We start from the raw sequence: 23,145 nt of genomic DNA, 5'->3' as shown, positions 1-23,145 counted from the left end.
TTTGAATCGAAAACGTTCAAAATCATCAATTTTGAAAACGTAAAATGTTTAAAAAGGATAATATTTTTAATGAAATAAGAAAAGGGACCTCATTTGTATCAACTCTGAATGAAAGCGTTTAAAAATTAATAGTAATTTGAAATTAAAAGTGTTTGAAATTGAAACATATCTAATCAGAAGCCAATTTCATTAGAAAGTTAGTTGAAACTTTATTATTTCTAATTCAAAGCATTCAAAATTGGATAATTACATTTTGAATTGAAGATTTTCAAAACTGAGTGATTTCAGATTAAAATTTCAAAAATGAGACAATTTAAAAACTTAAAACTGAATTGTTTTTAATTAAAAGTGTTTTAAATTGAATAAAATAAAATGGAAAACTTTTCAAACCTTGTAAATAATTTTCAATTCGAAACATTAAAAGGGCACTTCATGTTAAATATATTGTTTGTTCAATAAACAAATTTTAATTGTTGTTTTTCGATACTAGGAATATTTCTAAATTAAAATCGAAATAAATCAAAATGATATTTGAAATATTTGTTTGCAATTGCTCAGAAGTTTAAAACAAAATTATTTGTTATAACAAAATTAATGATCAAAATGCTTTCTAAAGGATACAAAAGACACTGATATCTTATTCCATAACATTTTTATCGCAATATATGTAAAAGTAATATCTAATTTTGATTTATTACATGTTAACTAATTTTTAAACAATATTATCATTAAAAATTGTTTACCTGCTGGTAAGTTATTCAGTGTAGGAAGTTATTGTGTAAATACAGATGTTTAATATAGTGGAAAAACCAAAGTCTATATATGTTAAAAAATGGCTGAATTTTGGATTTTTGCATTATATTTGTTTAAACAATTGAAAAATATTCCCGGAAAATAAAGCAATGTCGAAAATTGTGACTGAAGGGTAGTTTGTAGTCCATTCCCTGAAAAGACGAAAGCCTATCCATTCAATAAGAGCTAAAAAGTTAATTTTTAAAATTAAATTTGAGAATACTGTTAAAAGAAAAGGTAATATGTAATAAGTTGTAATTAAATATTAATTTTACATATCTTGCGTCGAAAATGTTAGGGAATAAAATACCAAAATCTTGTAAGTCTTTAGAAAGCACTTTGATAATTAATTTTTTTAATACCAAACAACAAATTTTTTATATTTTATACCAAAAAACTTTCAGAATTAAAAAAAATCGATAAATACGTTTTTGCATCTTTGTTGATAACTTGAGGACACTCCAAGCATTAGGTTTCTTTACTTTGTTTTTAATTGCGCTGGCTTCCTAGCGTCAAAAAACAGTTACAAATTGTTTAATAAACAAAAAATATAAAAAATAATATTGAAAGAATTTCTTTAAATTTAACACTTTTTGTGTATAATCGTGAAAAAGTGTTTTCCTCGTCCGATCAATAATATAAGAGATAAAAATTGTTAAAATATAGCTCAATCTTCAAACATCTAATTTTCAATTTAAAATATTTGCCAACATTATTTTAAAGTTTGCAAAACCCTTTATCATTAGTATTTAATACCTCAATCACTACACAATAACAAAAAATAGAAGAACCTATCATTTTTAATTGTCATTGCACATGAAAAATTATATCTTAACATTCAAATTGATCAGGAAAATTTTTCTAACATCAAAAAATAAACTCATCGTCATTTTCACCGTTCAACATGGAAAAATTGTGAATTATAAACCTTTAAAATTGAATAAGTCTAAAAAAAACGTTAAAAATAAATAGTTATTTTAAATGGAAAAAATTAAAAAAGAAAACATTTCTACTGCAGCACGATGGAGATTAAACGAATCCGAACTGCATTTCAAACTGAAAATATTTTTAGTCATCCAAAATTGTCATATAGAGCGTTTTTTTAATTCAGGCCCTTTAAAATTTGAATTATTTTAAGTAAATTAAAATCGTTTAAATATAAAAAAATCTAATTATCAATGATACTTTTAAAAATCTAAACATTTAAATTTTAATTCAAAGAAAAATAAAACTCATTTAAGGAAAAATGGAAGATGTAGCGTTCAGCATGAAAATTCCATACTCTATAATTGTAACAACTCAAAATTAAAGAAATGATTAAATTACTGACTAATTTTTGAAATTGCATAACTTTCAGCCTTTCAATTCGAAATTCTTGTTTAAATGAGATTTAAAATGTTCAATATTTTGGAATATGTTAAAAAATAAAAAATAATTCAATTTGAAATCCCTAGTTCCAAACTCTTCTAATTTTTAAGGCCCGAATTTGTGAAATGATTTTCTTAAATATTCATTAGGTTTCGAATTTTTCTGGAGACATTTAATTAAAAAAATTGTAATCACAAACCCTAAAACTGAAAATTATACAACTAATAAGTCTTTCAAATTGATAGTATAAAATCTTGAAGAATTTAAAAAACCAGACGATTTTGCGCGTTTATAACTGAAACCAAACAATTTAGAATATTTAAATCCAAAATTATTCAATTTAAAACTGACTAATAAGGCTTTCAATATGCAACTTTGTAATTTTAAAAGATTCAATAGCGCAATTTTCCTAAAAAATTTAATATTTGAATTTGAGATTACAAAATTGTGAAATTTAAAGTTAGAAAACTAATTTTAGAATAGTGCATTCAAACTATAATTTTTATTTAAATTATACAAATTTTACAAATGAATATTATTACAAATATTTATTATTTATAAAGACATACCCTTTCCTGCTAAGAACAGTCTGCAGAATTCTTCGAATGTACCAGAAAATCCTTCAAGAAGTTGACAATGATGAAAATAAGAGACGCAGGTGTCTTTAACATTTCTGTTGACGTAGATTATTTTCGGCTTCTTTTCGCCAGTTCTAATTTGTTTCGGCAACAAATGAAACGGTAAATGGGTTTTGATAAATCTTGGACTTGGTAATTTATTCACAAAACTGACACTATCCAAAACTAACTCGGGAAGCTCAATCATGTCAGGTGTTCGTTGAATTAGAGTTCTGTAGTCGAATAAAGTCGTATGTCTAAAATAATACAAATTAATTAAAATTGTTTTATGGCTGATATTTTTCAATATAAGGGTGAAAATCAAGAAGTTGACAATATTATGTTCCTGGAATATTAGACGCTTGTTTAATTTTGTAATTTTAGATATTAAATTGTATCCACTACTGGTCCATTATTTTTTTTTAACGAAAAAATCTGCCTCAGACCGGATTTGAACCGCGAGCGCTACCATACATGAGTAGAGCGTTAACCAAGTACGTCACTAACGCTGTGACAGATTATTGCTTGTTTCTCCTATATTACCTGACGAGGCGACTGGTTTGCATATCTTTTACCATTTCAAATCTTTTTTAAATAAATAATTCAGTCAGAAGTTTTTTCACCGAATCAGAATATCAATTTAAACTTTGATGTTATTTCGTTCAGCAGGTTATTAATTAATTTTTAAGATTAAATATTCAATTGTGCCGAATACTTGTTTAATATTTTTTAAGAAACAAAAAAATCTGCCTCAGGACGGATATGAACCGAGAACGCCACTATAAATGAGTGGAGTGTTGAACGCCGCCGACAGATCTTATTGTTGAATACACGTATTTTTTCAGAATTATTTCCAGAATTAAAATAGAAAGCTTTTTATGTTTAAAGTGTAGTTATTTGAACAAACTAACCGATTAAGCAACCCAAAAATGTTTTAAAATAAATTTAATATTAATTTTACTATTTAAATATTAATAAAAAGCAGACTGAAACTATTATTTAAAATGATCAAATTTTTGTTGCGTAACCTTGTTATCCGGCAATACAAAAACTCAACAGTTATTTGCAACAAATGAAGTTATTTAAAAAACAGATAATAATTTATAGTATCTTGATTTTTTAATAAAAAATTATTTTAAATAAATTTAAAATATAATATTCCTTTTATTATAACGTTTTAAAGTGTGAATCTAATTTATAAAGATATAATCTTAATGAATAAACCCCTTAATAAATAATCCCTTGCAATTTTTTAAAGCTGTTAGAAATTGAAATCCTTTTAATTATACAAATCTTTCGAAACCCCCTTCTAATATTCATAGTTGTCTTAAAACATATCAAATACTTCGACGTCCTTCAATTTATAGAAAACTTTTTCCTAAGAATCTTCTAAAATACCCTAAAATATTTCAAATCCTTTAAAATCTTTTTAAATTCCTTTAAATTTTTTAAAGCTCTTGAAAATATCTTGGAACCTTTAAAAATACACTAAATTTTTTGAAATCCGTTCAATTTATTAAAATATATTTAAAATTCCTTTGAATGTTTGCAAATGCCAAGAAATATGTTTAATTCTTTGAAATCCTATTAATTTAATGAAATCTATCAAAAATTCCTTTAAATTTTTTTAAATACCCTGAAATATTTTAAATCCTGTGAAATGTTTTGTAATCCTCTGCAATTTTTTAAAGCTCCTGAAAATTCCTTAAAATCTTTGAAAAACCCTTAAATGTTTTTAAATTCCTTCAATTTATTACAATCTATTGAAAATTCCTTGCAAACTTCGCAAATACCTGAAAATACTTCAAATGCTTTGAAAATCCTTTGAATTTATTGAAATCTATTCAAAATCTCATATAATTTTTGAAAATACACTAAAATATGTTGAAAACTTTGAAGTCCTTCCAATTTATTAAAATCCTTTGGAAAAACTTTCGAATATTTTAGAATAGAATAAAATATTTCAAATCATTGGTAATAGTTGCAATTAATTTAAATATATTTTAAATTGTGAGGAACCTTTCAAAACACCCAAAAGTATTCCAAATACTTAAAAATCTTTTGAAATCCCATGAAATGTTTGTAAGCTATTAAAAATTTCTTGGAAAAAATAAAAATACCCTAAAATTTGTTGAAATTCCATCGATTTCTTGAAATTTATTTAAAATTACTTCGAATATTTTTAAATACCTTAAAATATTTCCAATTCTTTGAAATCTTTTCAATGTTTTGAGATCTATTGAAAACACTGTGAAGTCCTTTCAATTTATTAAAAAATCTTTTAAAAACTCTTCCGAACATTTAAAAATAGCCTCAAATTTTTCAAATTTTTTTAATCCCCCTTAATTAATTTAAATTTATGGAAAATTCATAGGAATCTTTTGAAATACACAAAATACTTTTAATCCTCTAAAATCTTTAAAAAAAACACGCTTGGAACAATGCATTTTTCAAAACAGAAAAATATGTAACTCTACATTAAACCCGCTTAATCTACTTACATTTTTACAATATTTTAAAATAAAAATTACTGTTTTTTTAACGATTTTTCTGACAAAAAAATATAAAATCTTTTGAAATTTATGATAGCATACGAAAACCCATAATTGTTGAGAATTTGCTTGAAAGGACTCCACGCAAAATTGATGGAAAAATGTCTTTCAATGGATTTTACTAACACTCGTATATTTTGAACTTTATGAAACTAGAAGAAATTTCCCAAAAGGACATGGTCCAATTATGACTATGTTTTGTATTACTATATTTTTTGTGCAGGGTCCTTTATAGAAAAAATACAAATTTTTTAGAAATTTTGTATATCTATTGAAGTCCCATAAAAATACGTTGACATTTTTTGAGATCTCCTGGAACCATTAAAAATAACCTTAAAAAGTCAAATCCTATAAAATCCTCTTACATCCTTCTAAAATTTGGGAAATTCTTTGCAATCCCATTACATTTTGTTTTCTTAAAATCCCTCAAAATATTTTAAATAATTTTAAATCCCAGTCCACTCCTGTAAATATTATATACAAACTAAGGTCGCGAAAAAATCAATTACGTAATAATTTTATTCTGGTAATTATTTTCTTAATTAATTCTACTATTATTAATAATAATAGTTCAAATAAATAATAATAATGTTCAAATAAAAGAATAGTTCCAACTTTTTGATTTTCACTAATAAAGGTTCTATAAAAATAAAATAGTTTTAAGGTATTGAAAAAACCATACTCTAAAAATGGAAATCGCTCTGAAAGAATCACCTTCCCTCTTTCGAAATCCAGATCATTTGCAAGACACCAAACCATTTCTTGAGTCCATGTGGTACCTGTCATGTGTTTTAAGAATATTATTCATATACATGAACAATAACTTAATTTTTACTTGAAAACTATTAAAAGCATATAATGAAAAAATGGTTTTTCTAGCATTTTAGAAATTAAAATAGTATTATTAAGGATGTAATAGTAAATTTTAAAAAATTTTAATGAAAAAATGTTAAAACTTAACAGAAAAAATGATTTTAACAATGTTTTTTACTATTAAGTTTTTTCGTCCTGTCGCTACTTATTCATTTTTTCATTATGGTTGAATTTTAATAATTGACGGTTTATTTGGGGCGGGGACGGGGGGTATTCTCTTTAAATTTAATGTTTTCAATTTCGTAGTTAAATTTTTGTATGCTAAAATCGTCCGAAATTTTCTTGAAAGAAACCATTTTCTTGAACAAATAATTATTTTTCAGATTATTTAAATATTACAAAATTGGAAACAGTAAAGTCGTGGGGCATTTTTCCTCCGAAAAAATAAGCCATCATTTATTTAAATTAAACTATTTAAATAAAAATCGGTACGAAAACTACTACAACTACTACCTACTACAACTACCTTAAAAATTTCAAACTAAAATATTTCTGATTAGCAGTAAAAAGTAATAAAAACAAATTAATAAATTAAATATAATCTTAAATTGCGAAATTCAAAAACTCTCTTTATTTTGCAGTTAGGTCATACAATTTATTGTAGAATTTTAATTATGGCGTTTAACTAATAATGAATTCCTAATTGTGATAATTGAATTATTTTCAATTTTAAAGTTATAAATAAAGAGTTTAACTTAAAGTCATTTACTGTTCTCAATCAAATTCAATTTTAATTGTGAATCTTTGAAATTTTGCAAGTCGGATTGAATATAATTTCGAGATCTTTTTAATAGGCAGGTTTATCGATTTGAGAATTTTAGCTTGGAGTTATTTTAAATTTAAATCATCTTTATTCACAATAATATATTGAATTATCTCGAAGAAAAACTAATCATTAATTTAAGAAATTACAGAATCAATGCATTGCAACCTGGTACTTTAAATTTTTTTATCCAATAAATGTAATAATACGGGGCGGCAAAAAATCTTCATTTTCAAAATTCCCTGATTTATCCCTGGACAATTTTTCATTTTCCTTGATCACTTATAATTATGGACAGGAACTTTCATCTTGTAGAATTTTTAAGGTAGAATTTTATGTAAACAGAATAAAAAAATTTCAAATCACAATTTAAGCATAGAAATTGTATTTACTTATTTTAATCAAACGATGAAGAATTTTCTGCGAAAAAAGATGGATTTTCTACCAAAAAAGATGAATTTTTAATCCAAAAAGAAAAATCTTCTGTTCAAACAGACAAATTTTCAGCAAAAAAGTAAAATTTTGGACCGAAAAATATAATAACAATATAGTTGATTTTTCAATAAAATAGTCGAATTTTGAACAAAATAGATTAAACTTCAACAAAAAACAGTTGTATTTCCAACGGGATAGTTAAATTTTCATCAAAAAGACGAATTCTCATCGAAACATAATAGTTGATATTTCAATAACAAAAAATTTAATTTTTTGCAATATAGTTCCATTTTTAACCGAAGTTTTGAATTTTCCACAAAATAGTTATATTTTCAACAACAAGAAAAAAAAGAATTTTCAACAAAGTATAAAAATTATCGACCGAAGAAATGAATTTGGAACCAAAATGATGAATTTGCAACCAAAAAAATGAATTTCTAAGAAATTAGTACATAGTTGAATTTCCAACTGATAAGGATTAATTTTTTACCAGACAGATGAATTTTTGACAAATTATTTAATCTTAAACAAAATAGATACATTTTAGAAAAAATTGATAAATCTTAGACCAAAAAAATTAATTTTTAACAAAATAATTCAACTTTCAACCCAGAAGTTACATTTTTACGAAAAAGGCGAATTCTCAAATAATTAAGATTTCTCAGTCAAGAAAGAAAAAAAATACATCCAAATTATTGAACCTGCAAGCCAAGAGGCGAAGTTGCAACCGCAAAAATAAACAAACGAAACAATTTTTTTAATTGACACCTAATAATGAAATTTTTAACTAAAAGATATAATCGTCAGAGGGAAGCAATTGAAAAAAAAAAACAGAAATACACGCCAAATAGAATAATTATCCACAAGAATATAATATCAGGGTGGCCGCAACTTCATTTTAAAAATTCCATAACTTTTCTCTAATCAATTTATTATATTTCCTGATTATTAATATTCAAAGGTCAGAATTTTTATCTAAATTTTTAACATAGAATATATGTAAATGGAATAAAACTATTTAAAATTTATATTTAATCATTAAATCTGTGCTTATTTATTTTAGTAAAAAATGTGTAATTTTTCTACCATAGAAGATGAATTTTCAATCAAAAATATCTAATGTAAAAAAAGTGGAATTTTCGACCAAAAAATATGACAATTTAAGAAAATACTTGAATTTTCAATAAGATGATAAATTTTGTATTTTGATAAGAAAAATTGAATGTTTAAAATAATAATTAAATTTTTCAAAAAAAAAGAGTTTTTAATAAAATAGTCAAGTTTCCAACCAAAGAGATGAATTTTGAACCAAATTGCTGAATCGACAATCTCAAAAAATGATTTTTAAAGAAAGTAACTCATCTTTTAAACAAAAAAGACCAATTTTAAAACAAAGAAGAATTTTCTAAAAATTCCTTCAATCTTCAACTAAATAGAAGAATTTTCAACAAAATTGATTAATCTTAAACCAAAAACTGGATTTTAAAATAATAATTTCAACTTTTAACGCAGCAGTTGCGTTTTCCAATAAAAAAAACGAAATTTCAACCAAAAATGATGTCAGTTGAATTTTCAACTCCAAGAAATGAATTGTAACCAAAAAAGTTAATTTTTTAGTTAAATATTTTAATTTTCAATAAAACAGTTAAACTTTTAACCAGAAATATGACTTTTTAAGAAAACTTTTTAATTTTCCCACCATTAATAAAAGTTTTTAACTAAAAATTACAATCGTCAGAGGGAAGCATGTGAAAAAAATAGAAATTTTTCCTGGCCATTAATATTGAACGAATAGAATTTTTATCTTATTTTTTAACATAACATTTTTTATAAAATGAATAAAAAAATTTGAAATGTAAACATTGTTAATTTTGACTTTTCTTGAAATAACTATTGAGATTATTTTTATTTAAATACTACTAAATAAAAAATGTATCGAGGTGAAAAAGATATTAAAATCTTTAAAATTTATAGGCTCAGTAATCAACTTTTAAACACATTTTCATTATGAAATGAATACAAAATTCCAAATATCTAAGTTTTGAAAACAATATTCCATATTTTCTATAAAAAAATTTAAATAATTGAATATCCCTGAGCCGAAAGATTTTTCAATTCCTAATTTTGTATAATTAAGAAAACTCTCATTAGTAATACGTTCAAACCTTCAAGTTTTTTTTATATTCTATGTCAACTATCTTCTTTATATTATATTTGATTTATTTCCAGTGATTCGTATCACAATTACGAATCATAAAAGATTTAGTTACAAAAAAGTGTAATAAAAAAATTATTCTATCACAAAAGTATCGAGTCTTTTTATGTAATTATGTACCAACTTATAAAAATGATCGCTGGTGAAAAAAATAAAACTTACCAGTTTTTGGAAAACTGCAGACCCAAATATCATCATCTCGCACTTCAAAATTTTCAATTCTATCTGCAAATTTTTTAAAATACTCTGGAAGACAGACTCCATCAATGGTAATATAACCAGTTCGAAATTCACTTGTAAATTTCTCTAGAAGAAGTCGATCAAGATCATTCTCGGGAATGATGAACTTTTGTGACATTTTCAAAAACCAGGCTCCAAACCCAAATTACTGTCAGTGATAGCTTCCTCGGAAGCAAAACTTTTTTCCTATTTTTTCAAATATTTAAAATTCGTTAAATGTAATGGTCGTTAATCAGAAAAACAAGCACGGACGTAGATTTCATAAAGACTAGGATAATTAAATTACTGTTTTCTAGTTTCGTTATTAGAACTGGACTGATTCTTAGACAGACCTAGAAAATCTTTATATACTTAATCACTCAGCGTATCGTGATTTTGAAGGTAAAACGTGATTAGCCGACCGGAAGTTTTTGTCCAGTTTCTTAATAATGACGGAAGGTCAAATTCGATCTCTGATCAGTTTTTCTCTTTTTCTTTTCAACGCAATATTTACCAACTATGCCTTAAATACTGAAAACCAACATTTTATTTATTGAAAATTCAACTATTTTGGTAAAAAATGAACTTCTTGGTTTAAATTCATATTTTGGTGTTGAAGATTCAACTAACCACTTTTTTTTTTAGAAAATTCGTCTTTTAGCTTTAAAGTTCAACAATTTGGACGCACATTTTTTTCTTAAATGAAAAACTTTATTTGTTTAAAATTCGTTGTTTTTTCTTTTTTTTTAAACCAATTATTTTTTTGGTTGAAAAATTCATCCCTTTTGGTTAAAAATTATCCTTTTTTGTAGATGATTAAACTATTTAGTGGAAAATTCTACTTTTTTGGTAGAATTAAACTGTTTTTTATTAAAATTAAAATAATTTTTAGTCGAAATATAAAATATTACATTTTTCATTGAGAATTCCTCTTTTTTGGTTGAAAACTCAAATACTTGATTGAAAGTTGAACTAATTTTTTTTTTTATTTAATTTTTTGGTTGAAGGTTCATTATTTAAGTTGAAAATTGACTGCTTGTTCGTAATTGTAGAAAATTCGTATTTTTTCATTTAAAATTCAGCTGTCTTGTAGAAAAATCGCCTTTTTGACCTAAAAATTCTATGATTTGAAAGAAAATAAAACTTCTTGGTTTAAAATTTAAAATTTTTGTTTAAAATTTAACTATTCTGTTAAAAATTCCTTTTTTTTATTTGTTAAAAATTAGCTTGTTTAGTTGAAAATATAGCTGTTTGGTTAAAAATAAATTTGTTTAGGTTGAGAATTCAACTATTTAGTTAAACATTCGTCCTAGGAATTAACTCTTTAAACTAAAATTTTAACTATTTTATTTTTTGTTGCAAATTGCTCTTTTTTAGTTAAAAATTGAACTGTTTGATTGGAAATGGTTGAGGATTAAACTATATTATTGAAAATTCGTCTTTTTGGCAGAATTCAACTATTTTTTATTTAAAGTAAAACGTTCTTTAGTTAAAATATAAACTATTACATATTTTATTGAGAATTCATCCTTTATGGTTGAAAACTCAACTGTTTGGTTTAAAGTTGAAATTTTTGTTACAGTTTTTGTGTGAAGATTAATAATTTAAGTAAAAAATGCAACTTTTTGGTCATAAACTAACTTTTTTGTGCCAAATTCGTATGCTTAGATTGAAAATGCAGCTTTTTTGTAGAAAGCCCGCCTTTTTGGCTTAAAAATTCAATAATTTAGTAGAAAATTAAACTACTTGGTTGCAAATTTCCCTTTCTGTTAAAAATTCATATTTTTGGTTGCAAATTAAACATTGAAGTCGAAAATTTCTGTTTTTTTTTTTTTTGGTTCAAAATTAATTTATTTGGTTAAAATTCCTGTTTTTAGCAGAAAATTCAATTAGTTTGTAGACCATTCGTTTTTTTTTGCTTAAAAGTTGACTTACTGTCTTAAAAATTAATATTTTGCTGTTGCACATTAAGAGTTTTAGTTGAAAATTCATCTCCTCATTTGAAAATTTGACTATTTCTTTGAAAAATCGTTTTTTGTTATTTTTTTAAATTTAATTATTTTGTTGAAAATTCAACTCTTTGGTTAAAAATCTAACTATTTTGTTACAAATTAGTGTTTTTTATCGAAATATCAATTATTATACTTTTCGTTTGAGAATTCATTGTCTTGTTGAAAATTCATCTTAGTATCTAGAAAATTTCAGTATTGAATTAAAAAGTAAACTATTTTGTTAAGAGACTACTTTGTTAAATATGCATGTTTTCGGATGAAGACTGCATCTCCTTGATTGGAAATTGATCTATTTGATTAAAAATTCGTCTTTTTGGGTTTAAAATTTCTATTGTTTTAGCATAAAATCTGTCGTTTTGGCTTAAAAATTTAACAATTTTTGGTTACCTTTTTTCTCCCTGACTGAAAAATAATTTTTTTGATTAAAAATCAACTATTTTGTTGAATCTTAGTTTTTTTTCGAAAAATTCAACTTTTTTAAAAATAAAATTCTTTTTTTGTTGAAAATTCAACTTATTAGTTAAGAGACTAATTTCTTTCAAAAATATCTGTTTCTGGGGGAAGAATTTATCTCCTTGATTCGAAATTGAACTATTTTGTTAAAAATCCGTCCTTTTGTATTGAAAAATCCACTGTTTTGTAGAAAATTCGTCCATTTGGTTAAAAAATTCTGCAACTTTTGGTTAACTATTTTCTCCCTAACTAAAACATAATTTTTTGTTAAAAATCAAATATTTGGTAAAAAATAAGTCTTTTTGGAAAAATTCAACTTTTTTATATTAAATAAAATTCTTTTTTGGCAGAAAATTTAAATAGATGATTAAGAGACTCCACTATTAAAAGTGCATGTTTTTGGTTGAAAACTTCATCTCCTCGATTGTAAATTAAACTATTTTGTTAAAAAATCGTCTTTTTGGGTTGAAAAATCAACTTCTTTCTAGAGCATTCTTCCTGTTAGCTTAAAAATGTAACAATTTTTGTTTAACATTCTTCTCCCTGACTGAAAAATAATTTTTTGGTCAAAAAAACAACTATTTTGTTAAAAATTAGTCTTTTGGAAAAATTCAACTTTTTTATTTTAAATCAAATTATTTTTTGATCGAAAATTCAACTTGTTACTTAAGAGACTACTTCCCTAAAAAGGAATGTTTTTATTTTAAAAATTCATCTACTTGATTATCATTTATTTAACAATTTGTAACTGATTTGTTGGAAATTCGTTTTTTTAGGGTTGAAAATTCAATGATTCTTTTGTAACAATTTCGTTCTTTTACCTTAAATATTCTAAAATTACGCTGACTTTTTTCCCTTCTTGACTGTTGGTTTTTAATAAACTATTTTCTCGAAAATTCATCTTTTTGGAAGAATTTTTATTTTTTATTTTTAATAAAAATCTTTTTTGGTTAAAAATTCCACTAGTTTGTTGAGAGAGAACTTAGTTAAAAATGCATGTTTTTGGGTGAAAACTTCATACCCATGAAAGGAAATTGAACCGATTTACTAAAAATTCGTCTTTATGGGTGGCAAATTTAACCGTTTTGTAGAAAATTTGTCCCTTTAACTTAAAAATTCTAAAATTTGAATAACGTTTTTTCTCCCTGAGATATAATTTTTTTTTGGTTAACAAATCCACTATTTTGTGCAACATTTATATTTTTTTATGAATTCAACTGTTTTTTATTTGAAATAAAAAAATTTTTCGTTCAAAATTCAAGTATTTGGTTGAGAGTTGCACTATGTACTTTATTAAAAATTCATGTTTTTTGTTGAAAATTTATCTCCTTGATTTCAACATTGAACTATTGTGTTGAAAATTCATTTTTTTTTGTAAAAAATTATACTTCTTGGTTGAAAATTCGTCTTTTTTGTAAAAAATTCAACTATTTGGTTAAAATATGATCTTGTTTTATATTTGATAATTTTTTGTCTATTTTTCAGTATATACAAATTTTTCCTTGAAGTTTTGGAATTTGAAACGTGTCAAATTGAATTTAATATATTACCCAAATTAATTTAAATTAAAAGAATTTCCAAAGAAATGCTTGATTTATCTTTTGAGTTTAGTTTCTCGACTGAATCGTTAGCGATTTCTTCGCTATCGAAGAAAATTATTTTTATTAATAATTATAATAAATAATTAATAGAAATTTAAAGGGTTATTTTATAACATTTGAAATTCAAAGAATTCTGATTTTTACAAATAATATTTATCAAGTCTGTAAAAGTTTAAAATTATTATAAAAATTTCTTTTTATTAGTACCAACATTAACACATGTAAATTCCGAAATTGAAAATTGGCCGTAAATTACTGAAATAAATGTCAAAACTTAGAAATAGGTGCGAATAAAAGAGTTCCAGTCACTTTTTCACAATTCCATAACTTTTCCAGGTCTTCCAGACTTTTTGTAACAATCGTCTTTATCATTTGTTTATAACAAATTTACAAAGTAAGCAAATTTAGCCAAAAGTAGAATTACTTAAATAGTAAGTTTTGTTTCAACTTTTGTTCACAGGCAAAATCACTGTTTTTTTTTTATAAAATGATTAATAAAATATAAATTCTTGAAAGTAAATTAAATATTCTTTTTAATACTTATCCTTTTGCGTCTATAATATCTTAATTCTCATGTCACTAGAAATATTTCCAATTCATAATACATTTTTTACGACTTCCGCATAGGTACGTAGCATGTGAATTTCTTAAACTGAAAAAACGAAGGTTGCCCGGAAAGTTGAGAAATTAAATAAGACTTAGCACCAGGCAAAAAAGTAGTGACCTTCTAGGGAATCCACTCAAAAAGGCTTCCTGATATTTTTTACTATTTGGGCACTCATTATATCCAAGTCACCAAAAAATATTCGTAAAGGCTGATGAAAAATAAAATACATCAATCAAGTTGGTTCAGACGTATTTTTTATTTGACTGTATTTGATTTTTGTTATAAAAGAATAATAAAAAAACTCTATATTCTAGTATGACAGCAGATTCTGTCGAGGGCAAGAAACTTATTTTAATGATAATGAACATTGTGTACTAAAATTCAGGTACTAAACTACTGGCTCCCGTCCTTAAAAAATTCGGGATTTCGGTAGTGGGTAGTTTGATTACATTTGGGGATAATAATCGTTTTTCACAATTCAGAAAACACTACTGGGTTTCTACTGGTTTCAGGTTTCAGCTTTCAGAATTATGCAGTAATAGTATAAATATTAATTACTTTCACTGGTGTGCGTTTTTTTTAATACAACGAAAAAAACGAGACGACTGAAAAATCGAGAAAAATATTAAACCCAACACTAAAGTTCCCAAAAAAGAACATTTTCGGAATAGAATATATAACTATTTAAATTTAAAATAATATCAATCATTTCCGAATTACAAAATTACGGAAATACAAATTTTCTGATATTATAAAATTCCCGAATCCAAATAATTAAATTTTCTTAATAATAAATCAATTAGAAGAGAATAAATAAAATCAGAAATTTATTTTAAAAAATAAAAGTATTTCGAAGAGGGAATTTTGGACAAGAATGTTAATTTTCAGTTGACACATCAGGCAATTTTTGGTCTTAAAAAATACAATTCTTAATTTTAACAGGGATTTGTTTTAATTTCCTTGAAGAAATCAGAATTAAAATGATTTTCCAAAATTCCCATTCCACGTCAAAAATATTCGTTCCTAATAAAATAATTATTATTTAGAAAAATTCCCTTTCCTTAAGTATAATATATTATTTTTTGCGAAAATCCCCTGATACAAAGTGAACATTATAATTCTCTACGGAAACTTTGTTGTTCTAAAGTAAAACTGACAATTCTTTACGAAAATTCTCCGTCATATATTCTAAATTGTAATTGTTTATGGAAGCTTCCTGTTTTAGAGTCAAAATTATCATTCAGTACAGGAATTACTTTTTACATCAAATTTATGTATTCCCCGTTTAAGCGCAGAAATTAATTTTTTTTGTAAAGTTCCCTATAGCAAATCAGAAATAAATTAATTTCCAAAAATTCCCCGTTCAAAGTATAATTATATTTATTTCAAGCATTTTTTATTATAATTCAGAAAAATAGGAACTTCCTTTTTCTGAAATTTGAAAGAGGGAAACTTTCATATCTGGAAAATTTGTATGTATATAAAAAAAGAATGTTCAAATTTAAACAAATTCTGATTTGGCAAAAGGAATTTGTTTAATTTGACGAATTTTTACTTTAAACGCGGATTGTTTTTGTAAATTTCCTTTTTTGTAAATCAGAATTCAAGTTTTTTTGAGAAATTTTGTATTCTAAGTCAGAAATTACCTGTTCCAAGAAAAAATAAAAATATATTTACGAAATTCCCTGCTCCAACTTAAAAATTATAACTCTTTACGATATATTTTTTTTTTTATTTAATTCATTTATTCTCCGTTCTAGTTCAGAATTATAATTCTCTTAAAAATTGTCCTATAGAAAGTCATTAATAAATAAATTTCCCGTTCCAAGTCCGAATTATATTTATTTGTAACATTTTTTATTATAATTAAATAAAATAAGAACTCTCTTTTTCTAAAATTTGGAAGAGGAAAGTTTTCAAATCCGACAAATTTGTATTTATATACATACAAAAAAAAATTTTAATTCCAAAAAATTCTTATTTGGAAGAAGAAATTGATCAAATCTGACGAATTCTGACGAGGATTGTTTTTGTAAATTCCTCTTTTATAAATCAGAAATTGTCTATTCCAAGACGAAATTGTAATTTTCACGAACATTTTTTTATATTTATTTATTCCCCGCCCAAGTTCAGAACTATATATTTTTTTTAGAAAATTTCCTCTACAGTCAGAAATAAAATACTTTCAAAAATTGCCTGTTCCAAACTAAAATTATAATTTATTTATAAAATTCCTTGTTCCAATGTAAAAATTCTCGTTTTTTACGGACATTTTTTTATATTTAATTTATTTATTCCCCGTTCAAACGCAGAATTGATGAATTTCCAACATTCCAGGTTCCAGGTCAGTATTATATTTATTTACAATATTATTATTATTATAATTCAAAAATATAGTAGCTCCCATTTTCTAAAATTTATAAGAGTAAAGTTTCGATTGGTGACGAATTTTGACTAGGACAAGAATAATAAAATAATATACTTCTTTATTGCAATTTCTTGTTTAAAGTCAGGATAACTATAATTATTTGCGCGATTTTCGACTTTTTTCGACTTCTGATTTACGATTCTATGCTACACAATAAAAAATAAAAGTTAATTTTGCGATGAAAGAAAAAATTTCCGTTTCTAAATAAAATTCCCGGGATCAGAATTATTATCATTATTTAAAATTTTCTTTACTAAGTAAGACATAAAACTCTTTTGGAAAATTCCTTGTTGCATATCTGAATTCTAATTTTTTTGAAAATTTTCTGATCCCATTCAGAATGGCATATAGTTGCTCCAAAAAATTTCCTGTTCCATAAAAAAATTACAATTCCAAATTATTCAAAATAACTGAAAGTTTTTCTGAGATTCTTAAGATTTTTTTTATTAACTTTGAACCATTTAAAATCATTAAAAAGCTCAAAAATTTGATGTTTAAAACCTTAAAAATGTATAGTGTGTTAATTTCTTAGAACCTATTCTAATTTTAATCTAAACAAAAAAATTTAATTTTCAAAAACCTCTTAATATTTTTAATTTGCTTCGAACTTTTCCAAATGTTTTTTTTTTAATTTATGAAAACTTAACAAAAATGCTTTAAAATCTTACAGATTCATTTTTGACAATTTTGGAAATATTTTAAATATTGTTTTGAAATTATTTTCAAAAATTTCAATTTCGTTAAAAATTTAATACAATTTTTTATTTATTTTCGAACCATTTCGAAATACCTGAAAACTCCTAAATTTGTCAAGTTTTAAATTATTTTCAATCATCAAAATTTGTTTTTAAATATTTTAAAATATTCTCTCAAAATAAAAATTTCAAAATAAAAAATAATTTGAAATTATACCAGGAATCTTAGGGACATTTTTATTATTATTTCTAAACCTATAAAAAATCTTTAAGAAGCTTCATAATTTAATTTCGTAATCTTCAAAAATCTACATCATGTTTAAAATATTTCGAAACCGATTCAAGTCTTTATATTTCAAACAATTCGATTTGAAATTATTTAGTTTGGAATTGAAACGATTAAATATTAAATATTTTAGACTGAAATAATATTTAAATGAAATGTGCAAAATTTAATAAAAGTGTTTAATTCTGAATCTATTTTAAAATTGGAAAATATGTATGTAGTTTAGAAAGTTTCAATCAGACGTTTAAATTTGTTTAACTACTTATGTTTTTGAAATAAAACAGGTCAATTCTTAACGTTAAATTCCGTAAATTGTTTAATTTTTAGCAAATTCAGAATTATTAAAGTGATTTTCGCCTTTTTTCGACTTCTGATTTATGATTCTATACTACACAATAAAAATAAAGTAGAAAAATGCAAATTTTGCGATGGAAAAAAATGTGCCATTTCTAAATAAAATTCCTGGGTTCAGAATTATAATGCTTCTTTAAAATTTCATTTACGAAGTCAGACTTAAAATTATTTTGGAAAATTCCTTATTCTAGATCTGAATTCTAATATTTAAAACATAAAATTTTCTGACTCAATTCAGAATAACATACATTTTTTTTTTTTGAAAATTCATTGTTCCAAGTTAGAATTATACTCCATTATACCCCGTTTTTGGTTTCAGTTATAAATCAAAATTATAATTCTCTTGAAAGAAATCCCTGTTTCAAACTCGAAATTAAAATTCTTTAATGAAATCTCCTGTCCTAAATCAAAATTTTAATTTTTTTAGAACATTCACTGTTCCAAGTCATAGTTGTAATTATTTTAGGAAAATCCGGGCCATTTCCTGGTAAGGTAGATGTATAATTGTATTATTGAACAAATTGTTAATAAAATGTAGAATCGGGAATTTTAAATTTCAGGAATTTCCCTCTGTCAGCAATTTTCTAATTTCGGTTATTTTCTTTTTCGGGATTTTTCAGTCGTCCGGAAAAAAAAAACGATTGAAGAATTCTTCCTCAAATCGTGATATAAATCTAATTATGTAAATTTGTAAAATAAGTGTAAATAGAGAGAACAGTTCGAAATATTTGTCATTCGATTTCTAACGAATATTAATATAATCTCATCAATATTGTACTCTCCTTTGAACTTGGGGTTTCATAATACGAATTCTATCTCTTATGTACAAGGGAAGTGAAATCTCGCGAATACTTCTAACCAATTATGCTCCAACTAATGGGATAATAATAGAGCTCGTATAATAAATTCAAGACTTTTCAAGTCCAGATTAATCTCACTATTAGCAACTAAAATTATTTCTTGAAAATTTCAATAGTTTGGATTTAAAAAAAGGATTTGTCATTACCATAAATAAGTTATAAAATAATCTCTAACATTTGGGAAGATAATACTAATCGTGAAGAAAAGTCCGGAGCATTAGTTGGTTTATATAAATGGTCAAATGTACAAAACAACGACGTAGGCTCGATTTTTAATTTTAATAAATAACCTTAGAGCTTCTCGTAATTGCAAATTGCCTAAGATCGAATCCATTTCAAATCAGGCAAGTTCTGCACTTCAAGTAAAAAAATCTCTCAGCGACGAAATATATTTTTTTTTATAGGAAATTATCTAGTATTTCGATTTAAAAAATAACAATTTTAAACAAAGTTACGAGTATTTGAATTTTGAGGTATATTTAAAAAAAAAATATTTTTTCAACTCGTAGTATTTTTATATCTAATTTAGATGTTCAAATTTTCTTTTGCCATTCTGCTGAGATTTACAGCCCTCTTTAGAAATTCATCGGAATATATAAAAAAAAAGTTTAATATTAACAAATTTGTGAAGTTTACAACACAAATAAACTATATTCTCAGGAAAAAAATTCTCTCGACCACAAAACTGGTTTAACCTGCATAAAGCTGATAGAATTTCTTCCCTTCTAGCACAAATATTTTAAAAATATTACAAAAAATAACCAAAACTGGGATTTTCCAGAAAATATTTTCATGTTTTCAAATTTCGGAGAAAAAAAAAATTAAAAAGAAAGGAATTGAAACTGAACCTCACACTATAAATATCCCGAATATAAGCAATTAAAAAATGTATTCTAATTAGTATTATTTAATTATTTAAAAAAAATATATATTTTGATGCACCACATATTAAAATATTTATTGTATTTTTTAAATTATCGATCAAATTGAAATTAAGAATTATATTATATTATATTTGAACTATTTCATATTGAAAATTCAAACTTAGAGAATTTTAAATCAGAAATGCTTCAAATTGAAAAATTTAGAAATAAATAAGTTTAAAAAAATTGTAAATATCATTTGAATGCAAAAAACTTCAAGAATAAGTAATTATAAATTAATAATTAATCAAATTAATAAAAATACAAATGGAAAAACTTTGAAAAACAAAATTAAAATTCTTTCAAATTTGTAAACATTAAACTTCTTTTAAATGAACAAAATTTCAAGTTTAAAATAAATCTAAGCAATAAACTTGTCTCATTCAAAACTAACGTAAGTTTAAAGGTTTACAAATGAAGAAAAAAATATTTCAAAAAGGCGGAATCCTTCAATTTTAAATTTGGAAATAATTAGGATATTAATTTTTAATTTAATTTATTTTCAAATAATTCAAAGTATCTAGAAATTCCTGGATTTTAAAAATACTTCAGAATTAAATCGAGTTTTGAGGACATTCATTAATTTTATTAATTTCTGAATGTAGAGAATTTCGAATTTAATTTTAGAACTTTGAATCTTTTAGTTCACTGAAACTGTAATTGGATTAAAAATTTTGAAATAAATTCCAATCTGAAAGTCCTAGAGTTTCAGAAAATGTTTATCAATTTTTTGTAATCCTACAAATTAGAGATTAATATTAGTTTGATGTCATGATTATTAAATATTTTTTTATTATAATCGGTTCTTCGCAAATTTTTCTAAATTGTTTGAACTACAATCTACAATCTTTTTAAAACGCCTTGGAATTTTGAAATCAAAATTGTGTAACAGTTGGTATAATAAATAGAATAAAAAAGTTTTATAACCAAATTCATCTCATAATTTAAGTTTAGAATATTAAAGGAATTTAGAGATTCCAAATTCTGTGAAAAAAAATATAAGTGTGGGACTTTCTACATTTAAAAAAAATCGACAGAATCTAAAACAAATGGAAAATATGAATTAGATAAAAAACTATAGAATGAAAAAATATTTTTTTAAATACAAGTCAAAATTCAAATAATTGTAAGTTTGTGATAACTTTTTTTTTTGCTGAAATGGGAAAAATACGTCACGCCTGATTTTCTCTAAAAAACAACATATTTTATCACTGATATATTTTGCCTGGTTTGAAATGGATCCGATCCTAAGTATTTTCCACCGCTAAAGGCATTTTTTTCTAAAATAGAATAAATATTTGACTACCGTTATAAGTTCGATATTACGCTCACACTTTGTGACAAGTCCATTTGGCCACGCAAAACTTTTTGCTGCAATTTTTTCCCAAATATCCTAGCCATTAGTTTATTGCGACGCATTTCCTCTTGTTTTTCTTGTTGATGTCGCCTTGAACGAACTTCATTCAGTCTCATGTATCGCTTTCGTAATCTTTCCTTAAAGGCTTCATCTGTTAGTTTTCTTCGTACGGGTTCTAAAAAATATAAGATTTTTTGGCTTTAGTTTACAAAAAATTTTCACGGTCATTGAAAAGAGAAGACTCGAACTCTTGAAGTTCAATTTGTTTGCAATTGAAATTATAAAAACTGAACCGAAAATTGAAGCACTCAATGGAAGAAAAATTGAAAATGTATAAATTTTAATAATTTCAGATTGAAAATTCAAACTTGTGACACTTCAAATTAGAAACGCTTAAAGTTAAAAAAATTTGGAAAACAGATACATTAGAAACAAAATTGTGAACAATATTTAGTTTTATTTGGTTTTTCTACGGTTCACAATGAATGGTCACGGTCATTGAAATTAAAAGATTTGAACTCTTAAAGCTAATTTCTTTTACATTTTTTAGTTTTAATGTGATTTTCATTGTTTTCGTTAACGATACAAGACGTACAATATATCATAAAAGAGGAAGAGAAGTTTAAATTAAAATTTAGGATATTTAAATCAGACAAAAATCAAACTCAAAATTCATTTTAACGTCCAATAATCATGTTGATGTGAAGAATTCTTAAAAATAAAATCAAGAATCTAACGACCAAATTTGGACAACCACCACAAAATGTTCCCATTGCAATTTGAAAAAAAAAACATTTTCCTCTTCTCTTTTCCCCCTAAAAAAAAAATATTCATCTTTAATTTGAACAAAAATAAAAAGGAGGAAAGAAAAATGAGAAGACAACCAACCAAATCCCCTTCCTTCTCTCTTTTATTTCTTTCGTACTTTTTTCTAATATTATCAAATCACAAAAAAAAAACATTTGTAAAAAAAAATAATCACCAACGTTTCGGCACTCATGCAGCACCCTTATCAAGGCAAGAAAATATATAACAAAAATTGTTTTTAATAAAATAAAATAAAAAATTAAAATTAAAATAAAATTTAAATAAAATAAAAATAAAATTAAATAAAATAAAACTGAAAAATAAAATAAAAGTTGTTGCCAGCAGGAACAGCACCACTGCTACGATGCTATCTCACTGACAACTAAAAAAGTGTTGTCAGTGATGCTGTTCCTGCTGGCAACAAATTTTATTTTATTTTTATTTTATTTTATTATTATTATTATTATTATTATTATTTTAATTTTATTTTTATTTCATTTTATTTAAATTTGATTTTAATTTTAATTTTAGTTGATTATATATTTACTTGCCTTGATAAGGGCGCTGTATGCGTGCCGAAACGTTGGTGATTATTTTTTTTTACAAACGTTTTTTATTGTGATTTGATAATGGTAGAAATAAAAAGGACGAAAGAAATAAAAAAAAGAAGGAAGGGGATTTGGTTGGCTGCCTTCTCATTTTTCTTTCCTTCTATTTACTTTTGTTCAAATTAAAGATGAATAATTTTTTTTTAGGGGGAAAGGAGAAGATGAAAATGTTCTTTTTCAGATTACAATGGGAAAATTTTGTGATGGTTGTCCAAATTTGGTCATTATATTTTTTATTTTACTTTCAGGAATTCTTCACGATAAGTTTAAAATCTCAATATTTGAATAGATTCATATTGACCTTTCAAACGTGGAGAATT

The 23,145-nt window shown here is 24.3% G+C and overlaps 1 protein-coding gene across 6 annotated transcripts in view; it reads right to left on the bottom strand.

The window, feature by feature from the left end:
* Positions 1-23,145, bottom strand: part of LOC117166878 — a 50,650-nt gene that overhangs the window by 1,618 nt on the left and 25,887 nt on the right. For 2 of the 6 annotated variants that reach the window (XM_033351295.1, XM_033351297.1), the window contains exon 4: positions 21,196-21,585. In XM_033351295.1, the coding sequence (XP_033207186.1) occupies positions 21,362-21,585 (224 nt within the window). In that variant the 3' untranslated portion in view covers positions 21,196-21,361. Of the gene's footprint in view, positions 1-2,729; positions 3,035-6,011; positions 6,109-9,864; positions 10,042-14,467; positions 14,553-21,195; positions 21,586-23,145 lie in introns of those variants that run through there. The other 4 variants (XM_033351292.1, XM_033351293.1, XM_033351294.1 and 1 more) reach the window with 4 other exon arrangements.

The sequence above is a fragment of the Belonocnema kinseyi genome, chromosome 2 (assembly GCF_010883055.1).
Source record: "Belonocnema kinseyi isolate 2016_QV_RU_SX_M_011 chromosome 2, B_treatae_v1, whole genome shotgun sequence".
Taxonomy (NCBI): domain Eukaryota; kingdom Metazoa; phylum Arthropoda; class Insecta; order Hymenoptera; family Cynipidae; genus Belonocnema; species Belonocnema kinseyi.
This window is presented reverse-complemented; position numbering and strand designations above follow the sequence as displayed.